Source organism: Euprymna scolopes, chromosome 20 (assembly GCF_053919585.1).
Source record: "Euprymna scolopes isolate OS-2025 chromosome 20, ASM5391958v1, whole genome shotgun sequence".
Taxonomy (NCBI): Eukaryota; Metazoa; Mollusca; class Cephalopoda; order Sepiida; family Sepiolidae; genus Euprymna; species Euprymna scolopes.
The window spans coordinates 114,104,797-114,124,204 of NC_136501.1; the positions used below are offsets into that span (position 1 = coordinate 114,104,797).

Sequence of the window (19,408 nt, forward strand, 5' to 3'; positions counted from 1 at the left end):
CATCAAAGGGAACCACTTTGCAGTTTCAGCCCCTACTCCTCCTTCAATTTCTGAAGTGGTGGTGCTCCCCCAATCAGAGGTCATATTAGTATGAGCCTAAGTTACCTTTCTCTCCAACACTTATTATTTCTTTTTAACTAAATCTGTTTCTGTTTATTTCTATTCGTACAAAAGAAACAATGTTAAAGTATGTTGATTAGCTTTCACTCAACATATCCTCAAACTCCCACATCAAAATGATAACATTCCATATTCACACTTTTTTTTGGCACTTAATCAGTAGTTCATCATATCACTCATATTTTCTGTTTTCTGCAGTTGCAAAATCAGCCTCTCAGTGTACAGTCAACTCCAACATAATTCCAACCTTCTTTTCCTCACTCCACTTGACAAGGTTTAGTCTTTGCTGCGAAAGGACCAGTGGGAATACCAATGTATCCTGGAAATCTGTTGCCAAGTTTCATTTTACTTGCCATCTTTGACCAGTTAACTGCATCCTTCAGTCACCATGCATGTTGTTTCAGCTCTATGAAAGTTCAACTTTTTGATCTTCTCTATTTTTGGTAGTTGTCCTTCAATAAACTTCTTTACTTTCTGATGCAATAACTTGTTTATGACTTTCAAGACTTGATTATACTTCAATGTGTATTTAGTGCCAAGTAAATATGTTTGAGAATTTCCTACATCTGAATTTATCATCATTGCCTACTTTCCACCGTACAAGACTCACCAGAGAAGGTCGATTTTATTAGAAACAAAGTTCTTGCTCGCTCTCAAGCCCAGATCTCTTTCCATCCAATCTTCTGGTTCAGCACACACTCTTCGCAGCATACTGACCTTGTTAATGACACTGAACTAGGTGTGAGTATCTCTGTTCTTTTTTGTTTCCATTCCTTCTGCATTCTTCGACTTTATAGCAAAACCATTTGCAAATGCTCAGTGGACTTTTACCAATGTACTCTCACAATTTGTTGATCTTAACATTTGCATCACAAGTATGAACAAGATCACTGATATTGTACATCCTGCTGCAATCCCAACTTCCAACTTCTGCCAGTCAGTTGTATATTTACAATGTCGTAAGGCGCATCCTAAATTGATCATAGTATTTCATACTCTGAACAGTCTCTGGAATCCAAAAGAACTCCATTGCATTATAAATCATTTCATGTGGGACCGAGTCATAGGCATTTATAACATCCAACCATGCAATTACCACTTCCTCTTTATCAAGATTTGTTGAATACTCTGCCATATTGCATAAGTATGCTCGATACAGCCAAGTATTCAAAGTATATCTGTCTTTTAAATTGATTCATTACTGAAGCCATTGCATTGGAGATACTTTATTATTCTATTAATAACAACTCGAAATGCAATCTTCCCATTGATGTTTAGTCATGATATCAGTCGGAATCGTTAACTCCTTGACCTGTTCGCCCTTTACTAGGTGTGAGGTGCCTTAAATAACTTCCCAGACTTTTTTCGTAAGGCATGTAAAATTGTCATAGACTCTTAAATATTCAGTATGTTATTGCTATACATCTTATGAGGTGACAGACCAATTTTTATTTCAGGTTCAAATGAACAGTTATAACAGGAATTGGAATACACTCTACTAAAGCCTGATTATCACAACTGGTGAATTTCAAAAATGCAATCTGGACATAAGGACACATTAAAAGAATGATATGCAATAAAATTATGTTTTAAACTTGGAAAAAATGTCACAAATGTATGGATTCTTCAGATCGCTTTGGGACCATCTTACATGAATCAGTTTTTAAGTGATACAAGTGATTCAAGGAAGGCAAGGAGTCTGTAAGGGATGGTGAGAGGTATGGGAAGAGTAAGGAAGTCAGAACACCAGAGCTCGTTGGCCAAATCAAGAATTTCATGGATAAGGACAATCATGTGTCTATAGAGACAATAAGTGCACGGTTTGACATCAGTGTGGGAACTGTACACAGAATTATTTGTGAGGAACTGAAGATGCAGAAGATTTGTACAAAGCTGGTATCAAGATGGGCATCAAGACAATTCCTCACCCTCTCTATAGTCCAGACCTTGCTCCCTGTGACTTTTGGTTATTCCCCACGCTCAAAGAAAACGCTAGAAGCTGTCATTATGAGACAATTGAGGAAATGAAAGGGGCTGTGACGAGGGTCATTGACACGTACACACAAGAGGAATTTCAGTGAGTCTTCCAGATGCTATTGGAATGGTACAAGAAGTGCATTGCAGCTGGAGGAGATCACTTTGAAGGAGACTAGAGTTTCATGTGTGTACTATCAATAAAAGTTGTGACAAACGTGATGAGGTGGAGAGATTAAATATAATAAAACGCAAAGGAAGGGATATGGGAAGGAATTTATGAAAAGCAAACCTTTATCTTAGGCAGACAAATCTTCTGCATAGTCCCAATAAGGTTCAATTTTCTTTTTTAGTACAAAAAAGGTTTGAAACAAAAAAAAACAAAAACAAAAAAAAACAGCAATTATTTTCTGCGAGACAAACGGGTGCAAAATAAACAAAAGTCAAACAATAAAATTTGCGAGAAAAAACGAGACAGACACTTCTAAATAATATAAAATAGATTTATTAAAGATAGGGAAAAAGATTTAACGAGAAAAAAATATGTTCGAAATTAATGGGGTTGGGGAATATTTTTAACCTACAAACCGAAGGAGAATCCTATAACAAAAAGACAAAGGGTTAACAGCGGACCAGACTCCACAACCACGAGGAAAAATTAAATTTTTAGTTCGGCAGAAAAGAGACACAAAAATTACTTACGATTCTTCTTTTTTTCCTATTTGTTTTGTTTTGTCCATTTTCTTTTAACAATTTGTGAGCGACACATTTAGTTCAAGAGAGTTCTCTTGCAAGGAAAAAAAGGAAATTCAAATGATAAGTCCACCGCTTTTCAATATTTTTCTTTTTCATCCTCTTTTCAATATATGTTTGTCGGCATTTGTTTTCAGTATTTCAATATAACTTTTTCGAGGAGTTAACTAGGGTATTTCCCACAACAGGGGTCAAAATAGTTAGCTAAGCGTTCCAGCTCGCTTCCGGTCGGGATATCTTTTTTTCTTTTCTGGCGTTGCCAAATTTGAAACCCGCAGCATGTTGCTTAAGGGTCCAGAGAAGCAATGAGGCCCGGACTCTAGTTGAAATGGGTTAGGGAGGAAGGTTTTTCCTCCGCTTTTTTTCCTTTCTTTGTTTCGCATCTCGGTTCCAAAAATAGAATTGATAAAATCGTTTTTCTTTTTTTGTTCACTTTTTGGCACTAAAGAATCCGAAACTAAATGAGGTCATGAAGTTTGTTGACCAGATGACCTGTCAACTCGCTTTCATACTGAAGGGGTGGGAAGTGTTAATATCGGTTGAACGTTTTATTCAACTCTCGTCCTCTGTCGTTTTTTCTTTCCACACTCTCTTTTTCTCTCTCTGTCTCCCTCCTCCATGCTTCAGTTGTCTTTTCTTTGGTTTCCGAGATCGGATCACAGTGTAATAACTGTTTTGACGTTATACTTCGCTTTTTCTGTCCTCGGTCAGTGGAAGAAAATTTCTGCAGACTGATTTTAATACTGGGCTTTAAAAGGATAAGGAATTAGTAGATTCTTGTTCAGTTCGAACATACCATCAAATATTTATCCTATATCGCAAACAGATAAAAGAAAATAATATTTGATGTCGAGGTGGCCATTTGTAACAAAGTGCACATACGAAAAAAGTTTGGAAACTTATTGAAGTCACCTCATATATGCCTTCCATAAGACACTGCAGTTCAGAAACATCTTTTGTCCTCCACATCTCTCTGATCAGCAGAAAAAGCTGCAATTGGATGCGTTCACAGTGCTTATACACCTTAGAGCTGACACACCATTTACATAAAGACTAAAACTCAACTATTTCATGAAAGGAATATATTTTATGGTTTCCTTTGTTTCATTTTTTGGACTTTGAAATGTTTATTTTTAGATTTTTTTAAAAATGCTTTTTAGATTATTTAAATGAGTCAAATAAAAGCGTAGAAGTGATCTTAGTATGTTTAATGCAAATTCAAAGTAGATGACTGTTCTTACGTTTGACACCTTGCACTTAATACATGCATACATATATATGCAATATAAATGATATGAATATAGACTAAAATGTATCTTTATCAAAAAGATTAAAAAGAAAAATATTAAGTGTATATGAAGACCGTTTTAGAGATTAGGAATCCTCTTTTAAACACATGAAAAAACAAAAAGAAATATATGTATTACACACACACACCTCTTACATATATGTACTAATGAGTCACCACTTATTAAGGTCAAAAGGCTACATGTGTATAAAGGTTAATAAGTTTGTCAGGTTCACTGTGAGACTAACATTGTGATTGAAACTGAGCAACATTTTATTACTTTACAGGACGACTCAACAACAATAATTCATTATCATTGTACTTGAAAACGATCATGTTTTAGTCAGTTGGAAAGCTGTCCTGTGGTATTGTGATCCACAGTCAGGTAGTTTTGGAGAAGAAAAAAAACTCTGCTCATGGAAGTTTTGTTTAGATTCAGGTACACAGAGGATTGGTTGGTTTGTTGGTTGGTTGTTTTTGTTTTACGGCATATCAACCCTTTTCAGGTTATTTAATGCCGAGTCCAATGCTATTGAAGAAAAATTTTTTAATAGAAAATATTTCTTTTCAAGTCGGTTTCTATTTAACCCATAGTTGGGACCCTAACAGGTAATACCACTCCGGGTTAGAGTCGACCTGGGAGCAATGGCAATTAAAGGGTGACTCCACACTCCCCAAAGCCTGCAAGCTGGGGCCTCACCGTTGGATATAATTTAAGGTCATATCCAGGACCGTACACAGGAAGAAAGGAAAATTATTGACACTTGTTGCAACTAGACGAGTTTTTGCTTATACACACACATAATATATACAAATACACTGTGCATTTATAGACATGTGCATGTTATACACACACACACACACACACTAGGATAGACACATACACACATAATATATGCAAATACACTGTGCATTTATAGACATATGCATGTTATATACACACACACACACACACACACACACACACACACACACTAGGATAGACACATACACACATAATATATGCAAATACACTGTGCATTTATAGACATATGCATGTTATACACACACACACACTAGGATAGACACATACACACATAATATATGCAAATACACTGTGCATTTATAGACATGTGCATGTTATAACCACACACACACACTAGGATAGACACATACACACATAATATATGCAAATACACTGTGCATTTATAGACATGTGCATGTTATACACACACACACACACACACACACACACACTAGGATACACACATAATATATGCAAATACACTGTGCATTTATAGACATGTGCATGTTATACACACACACACACACTAGGATAGACACATACACACATAATATATGCAAATACACTGTGCATTTATAGACATATGCATGTTATACACACACACACACACTAGGATAGACACATACACACATAATATATGCAAATACACTGTGCATTTATAGACATATGCATGTTATACACACACCCACACTAGGATAGACACATACACACATAATATATGCAAATACACTGTGCATTTATAGACATATGCATGTTATACACACACCCACATTAGGATAGACACATACACACGTAATCAGCAATTGAAGATCAATTGAGCACCCATCATGAAAATAACAATAAAGCAAAGAAAGAGTGTTACGTAGCAAGGTATGAATAACTTGGAGGGGTGTATTTTATGCATGTAACTAGCGGGGGAGTGTACACGCTTATATATTCTGTACGTATATAATGGCCGTACCAATTTATGCAGATGTTAAGTTTTCAGTGGCAGGCCAAATTTTATAGACGTATAAATTGTGTTGTGGTGCTGACACTAAACAATGGCGTGGACGTATTGACAATATGTTTACAGAGGGGTTAGACAATTACTTGTACGAACGAATGCTTGTAGATGACAACGAGAGGGAGACAAGTTCTTTGATAAATGATCAAGAGAGTGTATATCATATATAATAGACCGTCTGTACATTTAAAATGTCAGTTGATGATGGTATCTTCAACAGTTGTGGACAGTACATTTAAAACAGTTCATTTTAAACGAAACACATACCTGGTTGTTCAAAGATGACATGACACAATAGTTATATTTATATATAAACAACATTTATTCTCTGGTTCTTTAAAGATTACAATGTTCTGTTCACATTTTAACTTGGAATATGCCATTTCCTAGTGTCATGAGAGAGGCTAACCCTTTCCCAACTCCTAAGTCTCATCTGGACTATATGACGTCTCCTCTTTAACTCCCTTCTTTCAACTCCTGCCTTCCAACTTTAACTTGCCTGTATCTATTAAAACTAATCCCTTGTGTTTACATCATTCAACTACACAAAGTCCTAACAGGTGACTTCTCAGTCACGTTTTCTCTGACCAAGTTTATTGTTTATGTATTTGACATTTGTTTATTGTTCTTATAATCTCCACTGCATTCCAAAACATCGTTTGTCCTTGTAACACAATCTAATTTTCATATCAATAATCATAATAATGTTCGTTCATAATAATAACTTCTTTAAATAAGCATCTAAAATTTAATAATAATAGTCAATCTTATAATCAACTATTAGCAAGGCCATCCCCATGTCTTCCAGGAGGCCAATACATAACAAGAGTATGGATATAAATATGTGCTGTTGTTGTCTACTCTGCATATCAGTTTAGAGTTCAGTCTAGGTTAACGCATCACTTTCACTAATTCACTTTAGAAAGGTATGTATTTAAAATAGTAGGGTAGACTAGACTTTCAAACCTTGTTGTACACCTCATTTAAGAAAAGGAAAACTCTGGAATAACACCAGCCTTTCTCTGCTTTGCTTCCAGCAGTGCTTTGAGTCATTGTCTTGTTGCCACTGAACTCAAGCAATGACAGTTCAGGAGGAGTATGGTTGAAGATTGTGCAACCTTTACTACTTTATAGACTCTCTCCACCTTGGCACCATTACATGGAGTATCCATTGCCTCTCGAGATTCAAAAGAGGCAAATGTATATATATATATATATATATATATATATATATATATATATATATATATATATGTATACATGTGAGTGTACATGAACACACGTACATATAATACATGTCTCAAAAAGCAATAAGTATCCTCTGAATCAGTGCAATGAAAAGATCATGCCAAGGCATACATAAATATACACACATAACATAGGATGAAAATAATGGAAATAGTATTCCGACAAAATAGAGAAATAAAAAGGAACAAATCGTATTATGTGTTCATCAACATTTCGTCTTTATTTCAGAGGAAGTCTCGAAATAAAGACGAAACGTTGATGAACACATAATACGGTTTGTTCCTTTTTATTTCTCTACATAATATATATACACATGCATATACACACATGACACATACCTATGCATATGCACACAAAATATATAACATGGCAAGTACTCATCTGAACTTTAATCTATGGTTCCCACTCCTTGCTAAACTTTCACAAAAAAAACACTCGCCTAGCTACAACAGCTATCAACAATTTCCTCCACTCTCTATTTGTGCCTAAATCTAACCGCAAATTCCATGAATAAAGTTTCTTTCCTAAAACTGTCTGCCTATGGAAGTTTGTTCTGCTGGTCTACTTTCCAGCTGACTACAATATGGTTGTTTTCAAGTCCAATGTAAACAAGTTCTTGTCGAGCTGTCTCCATAAATAACAAAATTTTACCCAATTTACACCATTAGTGATTACTACACTACCACCTTAAATTCATTAATGCTTATCCTCGAGTAACCTTCAGGCTTTGATAAGTGGTGACTTTCAAAAAAAATACACACATAACATGCACACGCAAACGCACCTATAGATAAACACACAATATGAAAACATGCAGACACACACACCCATAATATACAAACATACTATGCATATCTATACACACACATACTTATATGTGTATCACAGTATAATGTTTAAGGAAATATACTTTGAATATTGTTTTAAAAAAATATGCTGCTTCTCCCAAAGTCTGCCCTTTGCATTAATGGCAAAAAAAATAAAAGACAGAAAGTGAAACCTTTCTGCTGCAAGAATTGGACCAATCAGTAAACTTGTTTCAATATTGATAGATATCAATTGGATACGTGTGATGAGGCAATTCTACAATTTGCTTTCCAATGGCATTTCTCACACGTTCAGCTTGTTAGAAGAACCCATCTGATTTGACATTTCCAACCTCAGATTTTTCATAATGAAGATAATAATGGCAGGTGATAATCTGGGAGATAAGGATGCCATCTCAAGGGATTCTTCTTTAACATCCGTCGAGTTAAAATAAACAAAAAAAAAAAAGGAGCAAGGAAACAAAAAAACAATTTCTCTCAAACAACTGCAATCCGAAAAGAGAAGAGAGAAAAAGAGGAGAAAACGTTGCTTTTATAAAAATACCCGTGTTTTGCAACAACAAATTCACTATTGTATCAATTGATAATAATTATCTCCAAGGATGAAGCATAGAAAAATTCACAAAGAGAAAAAGGACTCAGATAGGATTTGAACTATGTCTAAAAATAGGGACCACTTTAAGTAAATGTTATTATCACTTGATTACTGAAAATATCATTTTTAGTAAGTACTAGCAAGCTGCCTGGCATTGCCCAGTCGTAAAATATGCATAAATATTATATATTCATATAGAACTGAGACATATGCATACGGGTATAATGTTTTTTATAAACAGTTCACTTCTTGTAAGTAAAAAAAAAAATAATACTCAAGCTGAAATTGTTACCAAAACCTAAAGACAGTGAGTTAAGTACGATAACCATTAAGTTAGCTTGACACGTTCTTGAAAATGTGTTTTCAAACCTACTTCTTAATATAAGGAATTTGTCATCTGAACAATTTGTGCATGCACATTTGTGAAACAGTTCACAAACAAATAAAAATCTGATGATTCCACGTACCATTTTTTAAATTTTTACCTCTTAGCAGTCATTTTTTTTTTCAGATGAAAACTGATTAAAAAGTTTTCTACATGTCTGATTACTCTATATAACAAATTTCAAGTCTGCAAATCAAAAATTTGTTGAGTATATAGGTTGAGAAGTGTCCTCACACACATACATATATACACACACATATTCTCACTTTTATAGATATCTTATAAGATGTACCCAGCATTGCCTAGCATTGAATGTAACATTAAATTCCTTCAAAAAAAAAAAAGAAAAAAAAAAAGAATTGAGACATGTTTATGCGAGTATTATGCTTTTTCTAAACAGTTTACTTTTTGTAAGTAAAAGAAAATACTCGGGCTGAAACCAAAATCTAAAGATGGCGAGTCAAGTATGATAACCATTACCCAGCTTGACATGATATTTACAAAATGTTTTCAAACCTACTTAATCTTTATGTAATGTAAACAATTCGCACATGCGCAATCGTGAAACAGCAAATTCATAAAAATCTGGCGACTTCCACATACCAATTTTTCAATTTTGACCCCTTAGTAGCATTTTATTCCGGATAAAAGCTGATTATAAATTTTCCACATGTCTGAATACCCTATATACCAAATTTCAAGTCTGTAGATCAAAAATTTATTGAGTATATAGGTTGAGAAGGTTCCTCACACAAATTCCTAGTTATATATATATATATATATATATATATATATATATATATATATATATATATATATATATGGACTTAGATGTTATTTCAACCTCCCTTAACAATAAAATTGTTTAATCCGGCCAATGAGGATTAAGAACATCTCTAATATAAATCTCACCTGTCTGTTTAAATTTATGTATGTTTGTATGTATGTCTGCCTAAAACATTTGACAGAAGCAACAGATTTTAACGAGATCAGTATCATTTTGAAGCTCTACGTCTTGGACGACAAATATCGAAAAATTGGCCAAAAACATTAATTCCTTCAGCCTCAACTGGACAGTTTTCTACAAGGAAGGGTTGATTTTTTGCAAGCCATTTTTGCAAGTCATCATATCCGTTGGATTGACTTTTCTTAATTTTAACATTCCAAACTTCCGGTCGCGTCATGGAGTAGTGGTAGATGTCAGATATTCTTTCACTTTCTTTTCCACCTTTGCGTCACGAGTTTGAGCCTGCTTGCCTACTACCACTTTTTTTTTGCTCAAACACCTGGGCAACACCGGGCACCCAGGCTAGTGTATTTTATAGAGAGAAATGATGTTCAGATGATATAATGGATGCGTAATAGGAGTCTTAGACAGATTTAAATCTGATGACCTCAGATGAAGATTAAATCTGGACTGTATAGGGAGGACTGTGTTGGTATGGTCACATAGAAAGAATGGATGAGAGCTCTTGAGTTAGTAGATGTACAACAGTTGAGGTAACAGAGTAAATTGGTAGGGGAAGGCCAATGAAAATATGGAAGGACGAGAGAAACGGAGATAAATAAAATTTGATTATATTTTAAGTTAATTTGTAAGTCAGTTTCTAAAAAACTATGCAAAACATGCTAATATGTAAAATGCATGTTAAACTGAATATGGTACTGGTAATGGTAGACCAGAGAGGAGTTCTAGTTTTAGCTGCTAGTTCAAATCCTATCAGAGTCATTTTTCTATTTATAGATTTTGCTTGTTTTCTTCTTTTCACAAGTTTATGCATGAAGGAGAGATGCAATAGAACGTGCAATGTTAGCACATTGAGAAATATCAACAAGAGCATGTAAAGAGATTAGCAGCATCAGCACTAGTCGAAAAACTGCATATGCAAATCAGGAAGTGTTCACTAGAAGAAGGAGGAAATAAAAGGGAGAAAAAATGCAACACATGCTCGGAGAAAGAGAAAGAAAGACGACGTTGGAAGAAGATGGATGTGTGAAGTCGCAAACAAAAATTGGCTGACTGTGTCCGACGTGTGGTGGGGAAAAGGAGAAACGCGTTCCAGATTAAAATAGACATGTGGCAGCGAGAAACATTTTTTTTTTAAGTGGTGTTGAAAGTAACAGTAATAAAAACGTTTTGTAAAAAAGGAAAAGTTGCCGACTGCGGATTTTTATTTATTTATTTATTTCCTCTTGTTTGTATGTAACACAACGTTACAGAGAGAGATAGAGAGAAAGAAAAAATTCAATGGTGGGAAGATGGGTGTTTTGTTTATAAAGGACAAGAAATTGACCAAGAGGGTGAGTGATTTTAAAAAAAGAAATTACCTTGATTTATTTATGCCTGCCAAAAGTAAAGTTAGACTAAAGATCACTTCCCAGCAATTCTACAGAGTTGAATCAACCTCTAAATAGTCTTGTTTCAACTAAAAATGTCCACCATATACTCAATAAAGTTGGATGTCATGCCAAAAAGTCTTTGCTATCAACAGGTGTATCATTTAGATTGTCCAACATTTGCATATTTCATTCAAAAATCAAAGGTAAAAGTTAGAAGCAAGTGCAATTTTTTATAGAAATTAACTGATGCTTGTGTATCATTTAAGGCTTTTGCCATAAAGAATGAGGTAAGCCAATGTCAAGTTGTTTTGAATAGGGTAAGCGAAGGAAAACTGTTTTGAATAAGGTAAGTTAGTAATTTTGAGCAATATAGTACTACGATCAATATAGTTTTGGGGAAATTTGTACATACTGTGTAGCTCTCAGTGCATAAAAAAAGCTATTCTCTGAATGAATAATATTTTCTTTTATTCTTAAGTAGTCACCACTTATCAAAATCAAATACCATTCAACATTAAACGATAATGAAATGAAAAACCTATCATAGTAGCCCCAGTCGACAGTACTACAGGGTGGTCGCTAGAAAAGCAGGAAATTTGTCAAACAAAAATTTATTTTTACAAAGAATAATTTTTACAAAGTTTTTCAAAGACAAATGCTATTTTATATATTTCATAGATACTCAAAATGTCGTCCGTGCACTTTACTGCAGCGTCTTAACCTTAAGAGAATGTTGCTTCATCCGAAAACCATACTCTTCTTCAAGCGAACTCTGGTTCAAAACGAGCAATCAGAGCAAGCGACTTGTTTTCACGCATTTCCTGATGTCACTAAGTGAGGAGGTTACATTTTATTTGACAGCAGCATTTCAATTCACTTTCTTTGAGAATTTCAAATACTGATGTTTTCAATATATTGAGAGGTCAAGCAATTTCTCGTTGATTGAAATGACGTCTCTCTATCGCTCCACATCACACAGGTGAAACAGCCAAATCCTTCACCGTAGCACGTGCTTCGTCTGAAATTCGTTTCTTTGGTTCCGTGCCTTTTTGGCGAGTACCAGCTGCTTCAGGACCTTCTTGTTTGAAAGTTGCAACAACATTATCAAACTGATGCCTTGTAATCATTGAAACAAAATTTGGTAACACATCCAGACATTTTGTCCGTCCACAAGTCGGATTTTCACTTTTGAAAAGAATTATCATCTGCCTTTGAAAATCTGGAAGCTGTTTCCTGTTGTTCCCGTCCATGATGTGGCTATCAAAATCTAAATCGAAGAAATAAATAAGATGTAATGAAATCAATATGCAGATTGCACACCCATTCCACAAGAAAAGAACCAATCAAAAAATAGCAATCACGCATTTTATTCATGATCTAAGCTGACCTTCAAATTTCCCGCTTTTCTAGCGACCACCCTGTATATACATTGAAAGTCTCAAAACTAGTCCTTTTATCTGTTCCCTTTCTCTTGCTTGCTATATGATCAAATGCATTTGAAGAAAAGCATCATTGAAAACTCTAGATGCATCTAAAAAGGGAAAAAAAGGAATTGGTAAATTCTTTTCTTGATTAGCAACATACATGTTTCAGGCTTGATTTCTGATATTTTCTGGTGCCATCGCTTCCAGTTATCACAGCTGCAAGGTTCATGAGCTTCTCCCAGGCAATTCCTGAAATAGAAAAAATACAGATAAATAGATTTTATTTATATAAAGTCAGGTATGTATTTTTTTTATATCTCTATCTCTACTATTATATAAATGTCACTTTGTGTGTGTGTGTGAGTGAAAGTTCCCTCCTCATAAATTCCGAAACAGCTGAACCTATCTTTTGCAAATTTCACACAAAGATAATTTATATGTCTGGCAGCATTCTTAGATATGTTTTAAACAGAAATTCATCCACTAAGTATCTAAAATTGAAAAAATCTGATCCTAAAAATAATCTTTCTTTTTTAGAGATAAAAAAGAAGTTTTGCAGGGGAATATTTCACGCTATGCCAGCAAGGGAGATAAAAAATTTCAACAAAACATTTCTTCTTAAAAAAAAAGAAAAAACAGAATTATTGACATCTTAAAATATAGCTTAGTGGTAGAGCATTCGATTACAGATCTCACCATTTTATTTTAATTTTTTCTTAATGATGAATTCAATTTATGATAAAAGAGGTACCATTTAAAATCATTGCAAATCATTTCTTCATCTGCAGATTTTAAAACTAAACATTAATCAGAAGTCATTTTCCAGAGCATTCATCATCAAGCTGAAATATCAGCTGACATGATATTGTAAACAAACATAGATGGAATTTAATAAAAAACATTATCATTATTATTTAAAAAATTTTTTTTTTGTGAATCAATCCACCGGGAAAAGTCTTCCTCGTAATATATAATATTCAATAGAGAATTGATTCTATAATAACGCATATGTAATCTGAATGAATTAAAATATCAGGTTTAAGTGTATTGTACGACCAGGCAACGCTGGGCATCCAGCTAGTATTTGTATATGCAGGATTCATGCCTAAACTAATTAACCAATCATTATGAAATTTGGAACAAAGACACTAGACATAAGATATCATAATGTAGACTACATTTAGTTTAATTTAGTTTTATTAAAGGTAAAAATGGTGGAGGTGACTGATTTTTGTGTAGGTATTAGACATCAATTAATTCCAAATTTCAGGGTATTTTGACTTATTTTAAAAGGGTTTTAAGAGGGAGACATAATATGGGCATTACTTTGCATTTGAAAATTCAAATATTTCAGATTTGCATGAAATTTGTTCTACAGTCATTGGACATCAATTGAGCAAGATTCCTTGTATTTCAATTTCTTCTTAAGATCCCTTAAATTTTAGACATTTTCTAAAATCAAAGTAATATGATGGATTTCAAAATTTGAATCAGGATTCAAGACATAAGGCGTAGTACCATTATATTTTCATTTCAATGCTCATAAGAGAACATAAAAGTGGTGCAAATTGTTTGGTTTTGGGAATTCATTTTATTTGTTCTGAGATAAGTATTTTTCTCATTCTATATAACAACAGTTTGGAGTTCGAAATGCCTCAATATCTATGGTCCATGAAATTATGTTGGTCAGATTTTAAAAGTTACACCTAAATAGCATTCATTCTTAAAAATAAAACTTCAATTCTGACAAGCGAATTTTCAGTTATTATTGCTGCATTATGTTATTCTGATATGGCACAATCACGTTAACACACAAGTTCTCAGCAGACCACCAAAGTTAAGCAACAATGAGCCTGGCGAGTACCAGATGGGTGACCATTTGGGAAGATTAGGCGCTGTATGTACCGCGCCAAGTCATAGAAATTTCCAGGTTGATATCTGGGGGCACATCTAACTTAATGAAGGAAATGCGCCCCCTAATCAAGATGGAAAGCAATGGGAAACTACCGCGTTTACTTGTCTTCCCAAGATTACCATGGCTCTCCAATTTGGAGAGCCATGGTCGCTGATGCTGTTAAAACAGCAGGGCCGCTGTTGCTGCTACTGATGATGTTATTTCTTAAAGGCTAATGTACTTCGCTACAATTTTTGTAAATACTTAATCTGATATGGCAATTTCCTATTATGCAAACAAAAATTTATAAAATGCAACAATATATTTGCTAATAGATGTTTATCATGTAATAAACTGTTCGCCAATAACACTGTTTTCAATATTGATCTGAAAAATAACATGATCACCATTAGAACCATGTTACCTGGTATAATTTCTCCAATAGCATTGTTTTCAATACTTATTTTTATCGTACGATGATCTTAGTCCCTTGAGTAATATAACATCTTCTACCAACTATTAAGCTGGTCTTTTATCAATGGCAAAAATACCACTTACAATAGTCAATATGTATAAGTGTCTTATTCTTTCCCATATCTTGGTGTTATGTGCAAGGCAAAGGCAAGCTCTTTTATGGTAGTGATAACTGAAGACTATTTCCACAAGTCAGTTCAGATTCTGGCTTTTTAAAAAAAATTTTGTTTTACTCATGTTCACCCCTTACAAAGCATATCACCACTTGGACATAAGGGGCTACTATTTGGGGCCATGTCTAGAAAAGATTAACAAGATATTTGTTTATGTTACATTTAAACTTCTGCATATCAGTACAGCCAGGGAAGCAGGCAGGGAATTACTATCTAAGGAAAGTGCTGCATCTATACTATCAGAGACATGATCGATCAGGGTACAATCCTGACTTGAGGGAGAACGGTAGAGAAAATATAAGTAACTAACGCAGTGATGAAATGTTAGTCGAAAGCACATAAAAGCCTGGTCATCTAATTCCAGACTTTTCTCTCTAGTTAAAAGAAGGGTGTTACGGATATAGACTCCAAGCCCGTGCATATATCTATCAGAGTCCTTACGGCAAAGTGGGAGGTATCCTGTCATGTTAAAGTAGTTAGAGGGGATTGAAGAGTGTAAGTTTATTTCACTTAATACTAAGATATCCGGGGAGCTTACTAAAAGGTAAGACTCTACATCATCTAGAATACCTCTAAGCCCACAGATATTTGTGAAAGCGAGCCTCAATGGCTGCTACAGTCTCACTTAAAAATAGCATAGGTAAAAAGTTTATAAACTGGTTAAGAAGGAACTCTACCAACTTTGAGTTGAGAGGCCATGACTATGCAACTAAGTGTGTATGAGCACGTAGGAAAACATCAGCAGGAGCTGTAGGATAGCTGGCTTGCAAAGATATTAGCAGCAGTAGCCAAAATAGCACATATGCAAATTAGAAAGTGTGCATGGGTTTGCATGACAAAAAAAAGAAAAAAACATGTGGTTGGAGAGAAAAAACACCAGCAGGGTGAGATGGACGTGTGGCCCCGTGATGACGGTGAAAGACTTTTAAGCTAGTGTCGAGACAGAAAGGTGTTGTTAATCTCATGGTAGATGAAATGAGCAGTTCAAAATAATGAACAAGAAGCATTGTTTGGAAAGTAATGATAATAAATGCCTTTTGCTAAAACAGAAATAAATAAATCAGAATCAAATTTTTTGTGTGTTTCTTTCTTTCTTTTTGATGGTACCAGATAGTGTAGGGGTCCGAGAGAGGTTTGAACTGTAATGAACACAGTTCATGCATAACGGTTACGTTACAGCTATACTCAGCAAGCAAATATAAGGATGGATTCCTATCCAACTCAGTAGTGATGGGAGAAAAGAAATTACCTTATTAAATGAAATAATTCTCAATTAGTAAAACTATTAATGAATATGTCAGTCATCAATAATAACTGATAGGCTCTTTTGCCTCTTTTCACAAAAATAATTTGTTAGCGAGTGATCATTAACTTACCAACAGAAGTAGTGTCCGTTGCCACAATCTACAGCCCGTGATGTATCATCAGGGATTTTGACAGCAGTTAACAAAGAATTTGATCCACTTGTGTTTTCTATTTCAGGTAAGTGGACTGCTCTTGCACAGCCTGGATATGGACACCATTTCATGGAAGGATTGCTATCCACAAAAGCCTAAAAAAAAATCAAGCAAATATTAGAAAATATTCAGTTTAATGCATGATCTTATTCATGCTCACATACGGTATAGTGAATAATTTGACATAACGTTGAGTATATTAATTTTACATAATTTATATCAATTTTGTATAATGTATATTAATTAATTTTGCATAATATACGCTAAATAATTTTACATAATATATAGTAAATAATTAATTTTATATAATGTATATTAATTAACTTTGCATAATGCATGGTAAACAATGTACATTAATTAATTTACATATTGCCTATTAAGAAATTAATTTTACATATTGTATATTAAGAAATTAGTTTTATGTTATCTATGGTAAATAATGCTCAGCCTTTATTCATTTTTGACAAATATATTTTACATTAATTTTAGTTGCCTTTAAAAACAACTATTTCCTTAGTTAGATTATGGCAAATAGTCGTCATTGATATTATCAACAGTTTAACGTCCATTTTACATTTGTTAGACATTAACTTCCAAATGAACCCATACAGTAAGCTTATTTAAGGTATGAGAGTTATTTCCTGTTTAATCTATGAAAGTTACTTTGAATTTGATTTTCATAGACCAAGATGGATATGTTTTACGCTTCCCTAAATCCAACATGCGGTCACTTTTCATAAAAAGTTAAGACATTCGGTGGATCTTAAATAGTATATGACTAATGCCTGGTAATATGTTTCAACCAGGCAATATCGGGTATATACAGCTAGTCAAGAAATATATGTTAATATATTTTCAATTATTTATAGCTGACAACAGTTACGTTTAAAACTGGAAGCTTATTTATTTAAGTTATGAGAGTTATTTCCTGTTGAAGCTATGAAAGTTACTTTGCATTTCATTTTCATAGACAAAAATGAATGTGTTTTATGCTTTCCTAAATCCAACATGTGGTCAATTTTTGAAATAGTATGTGACTAATGCCTCTGCCTGGCAATATGTTTCAACCAGGCAATATCGGGTATATACAGCTAGTCAAGAGATATATGTTAATATATTTTCAATTAAACTGATACAAGGAGCGCAATTAAATTACTGATATTTTAACATAATCAGTTTATATGCAAGAAATGTAAAAAATAAAACCGATGAGGATGTGGACTACATATATTCGAATAGTGAAACTATTAAACTGGAGACGTTTTCTTAATTTGTTAATACCATTGGAGCAAAGGATGGAGCAGGTGCTAGTGTTATTACAGCATAAGGAGTGGAATGTGTTCAGGAACTTCCACCATTACTAACCAGCAGAGTATAACCACTCCCAACCAAGGAAAGAGTCTACCAGACATGTGTATGCAGTGTAATGATGAATGGAAGTGAAATCTGACCAGTGAAGGTTGAGGATATGTGTTGCATGAAGAAAAATGATACGTGTTGTGTATCTTGAGTTACCAAATTCCTCATGAATGACATTTGTTGACTAGACTTTACAATGCAGCTAGTTAGTGTCTAATGACTACAGATCAAATTCCATGCAAATCTTACGTTTCAATTTTAAAATGGGAGATTTTCATTATAATATACTTGTTAAGTACTCTTCAAAATACTTCAAAGATTCTGAACTTTAGAGAATATTTACTAATTGATGGCCGATACCTATTGTAACTCGTACCTTTTTTTTTTACCTCCTTTGCATAAAACTAAGTTTAACTGAATATACAAACATTATCACTGTTAACACTTAGTAACTGTGTTCAAAAATGCATAATGATCGGTTAATTAGTTTATGAGTGAATCATTTACATACAAATATATAAAAATAACTTTACACAAATAGAGATTAAATCATTTAGAAGCTCCAATGTGTTACAAGAACGTAAATAATAAACGCGAGCAAACACATTTGAAAAGATCCAACAAATAGAAAGAAGTCAAAATATAGACATCAAAAACATCACAGAACTTTTTTCTCTCCGTTTCAAGCTATTCACTCGACGTAAGACTAATTATTTTTGCTTTCATCTTAAAAAATGAACCAAAACTTTTATCGTGATGCACAACAGGTGCAACACAAACATTTTTTACCCGAGGGTTCATGACTGAAAGCAAAAGAAATGCAGAGAAGAAAAATATCGTTTGTTTTCTTTTTAAAAAATGCAGAATTCTGTCTAGATACCAAAGACTTTTGTTATCATAATAAAGTGTTATCATATTAAGTATGTGTGCATATATATATATATATATATATATATATATATATATATATATATGACGAGAATAATGGAAATAGTATTCCGACAAAATAGAAAAATAAAAAGCAACAAACCGAGTTGTGTGTTCATCGTTTTGTCTTCATTTCCAAACTTCCTCAAAGGTGTATTGGAAAAATATTATAAGGTATTTACAGCTTCTCTTCCAATTTTTGGATTTTAATCATGTTAAACGCACTTTATTTCCTTCTGACGGATTGATTGTTGCTATTTTTTTTTTGATGAGTTAAGGGCAAAATAGATTCACTAATTGATATAATAATTAAGTGATTGATTTTGTGCTATGAAATAGATACTGTCAAGAACTGTACATGTCAACTCAATTAAAGGATT

General features: G+C 33.7%; 1 protein-coding gene across 10 annotated transcripts in view; it reads right to left on the reverse strand.

The window, feature by feature from the left end:
• The window catches only part of LOC145241576 (ankyrin repeat and IBR domain-containing protein 1-like), a 575,864-nt gene that overhangs the window by 26,608 nt on the left and 529,848 nt on the right, over positions 1–19,408 (reverse strand). For all 10 annotated transcript variants that reach the window (XM_080104665.1, XM_080104657.1, XM_080104666.1 and 7 more), the window contains 2 exons: positions 16,662–16,837; positions 12,905–12,993 (listed from right to left, as the gene is read on the reverse strand). In XM_080104665.1, the coding sequence (XP_079960791.1) occupies positions 12,905–12,993; positions 16,662–16,837 (265 nt within the window). The remainder of the gene's footprint in view (positions 1–12,904; positions 12,994–16,661; positions 16,838–19,408) is intronic.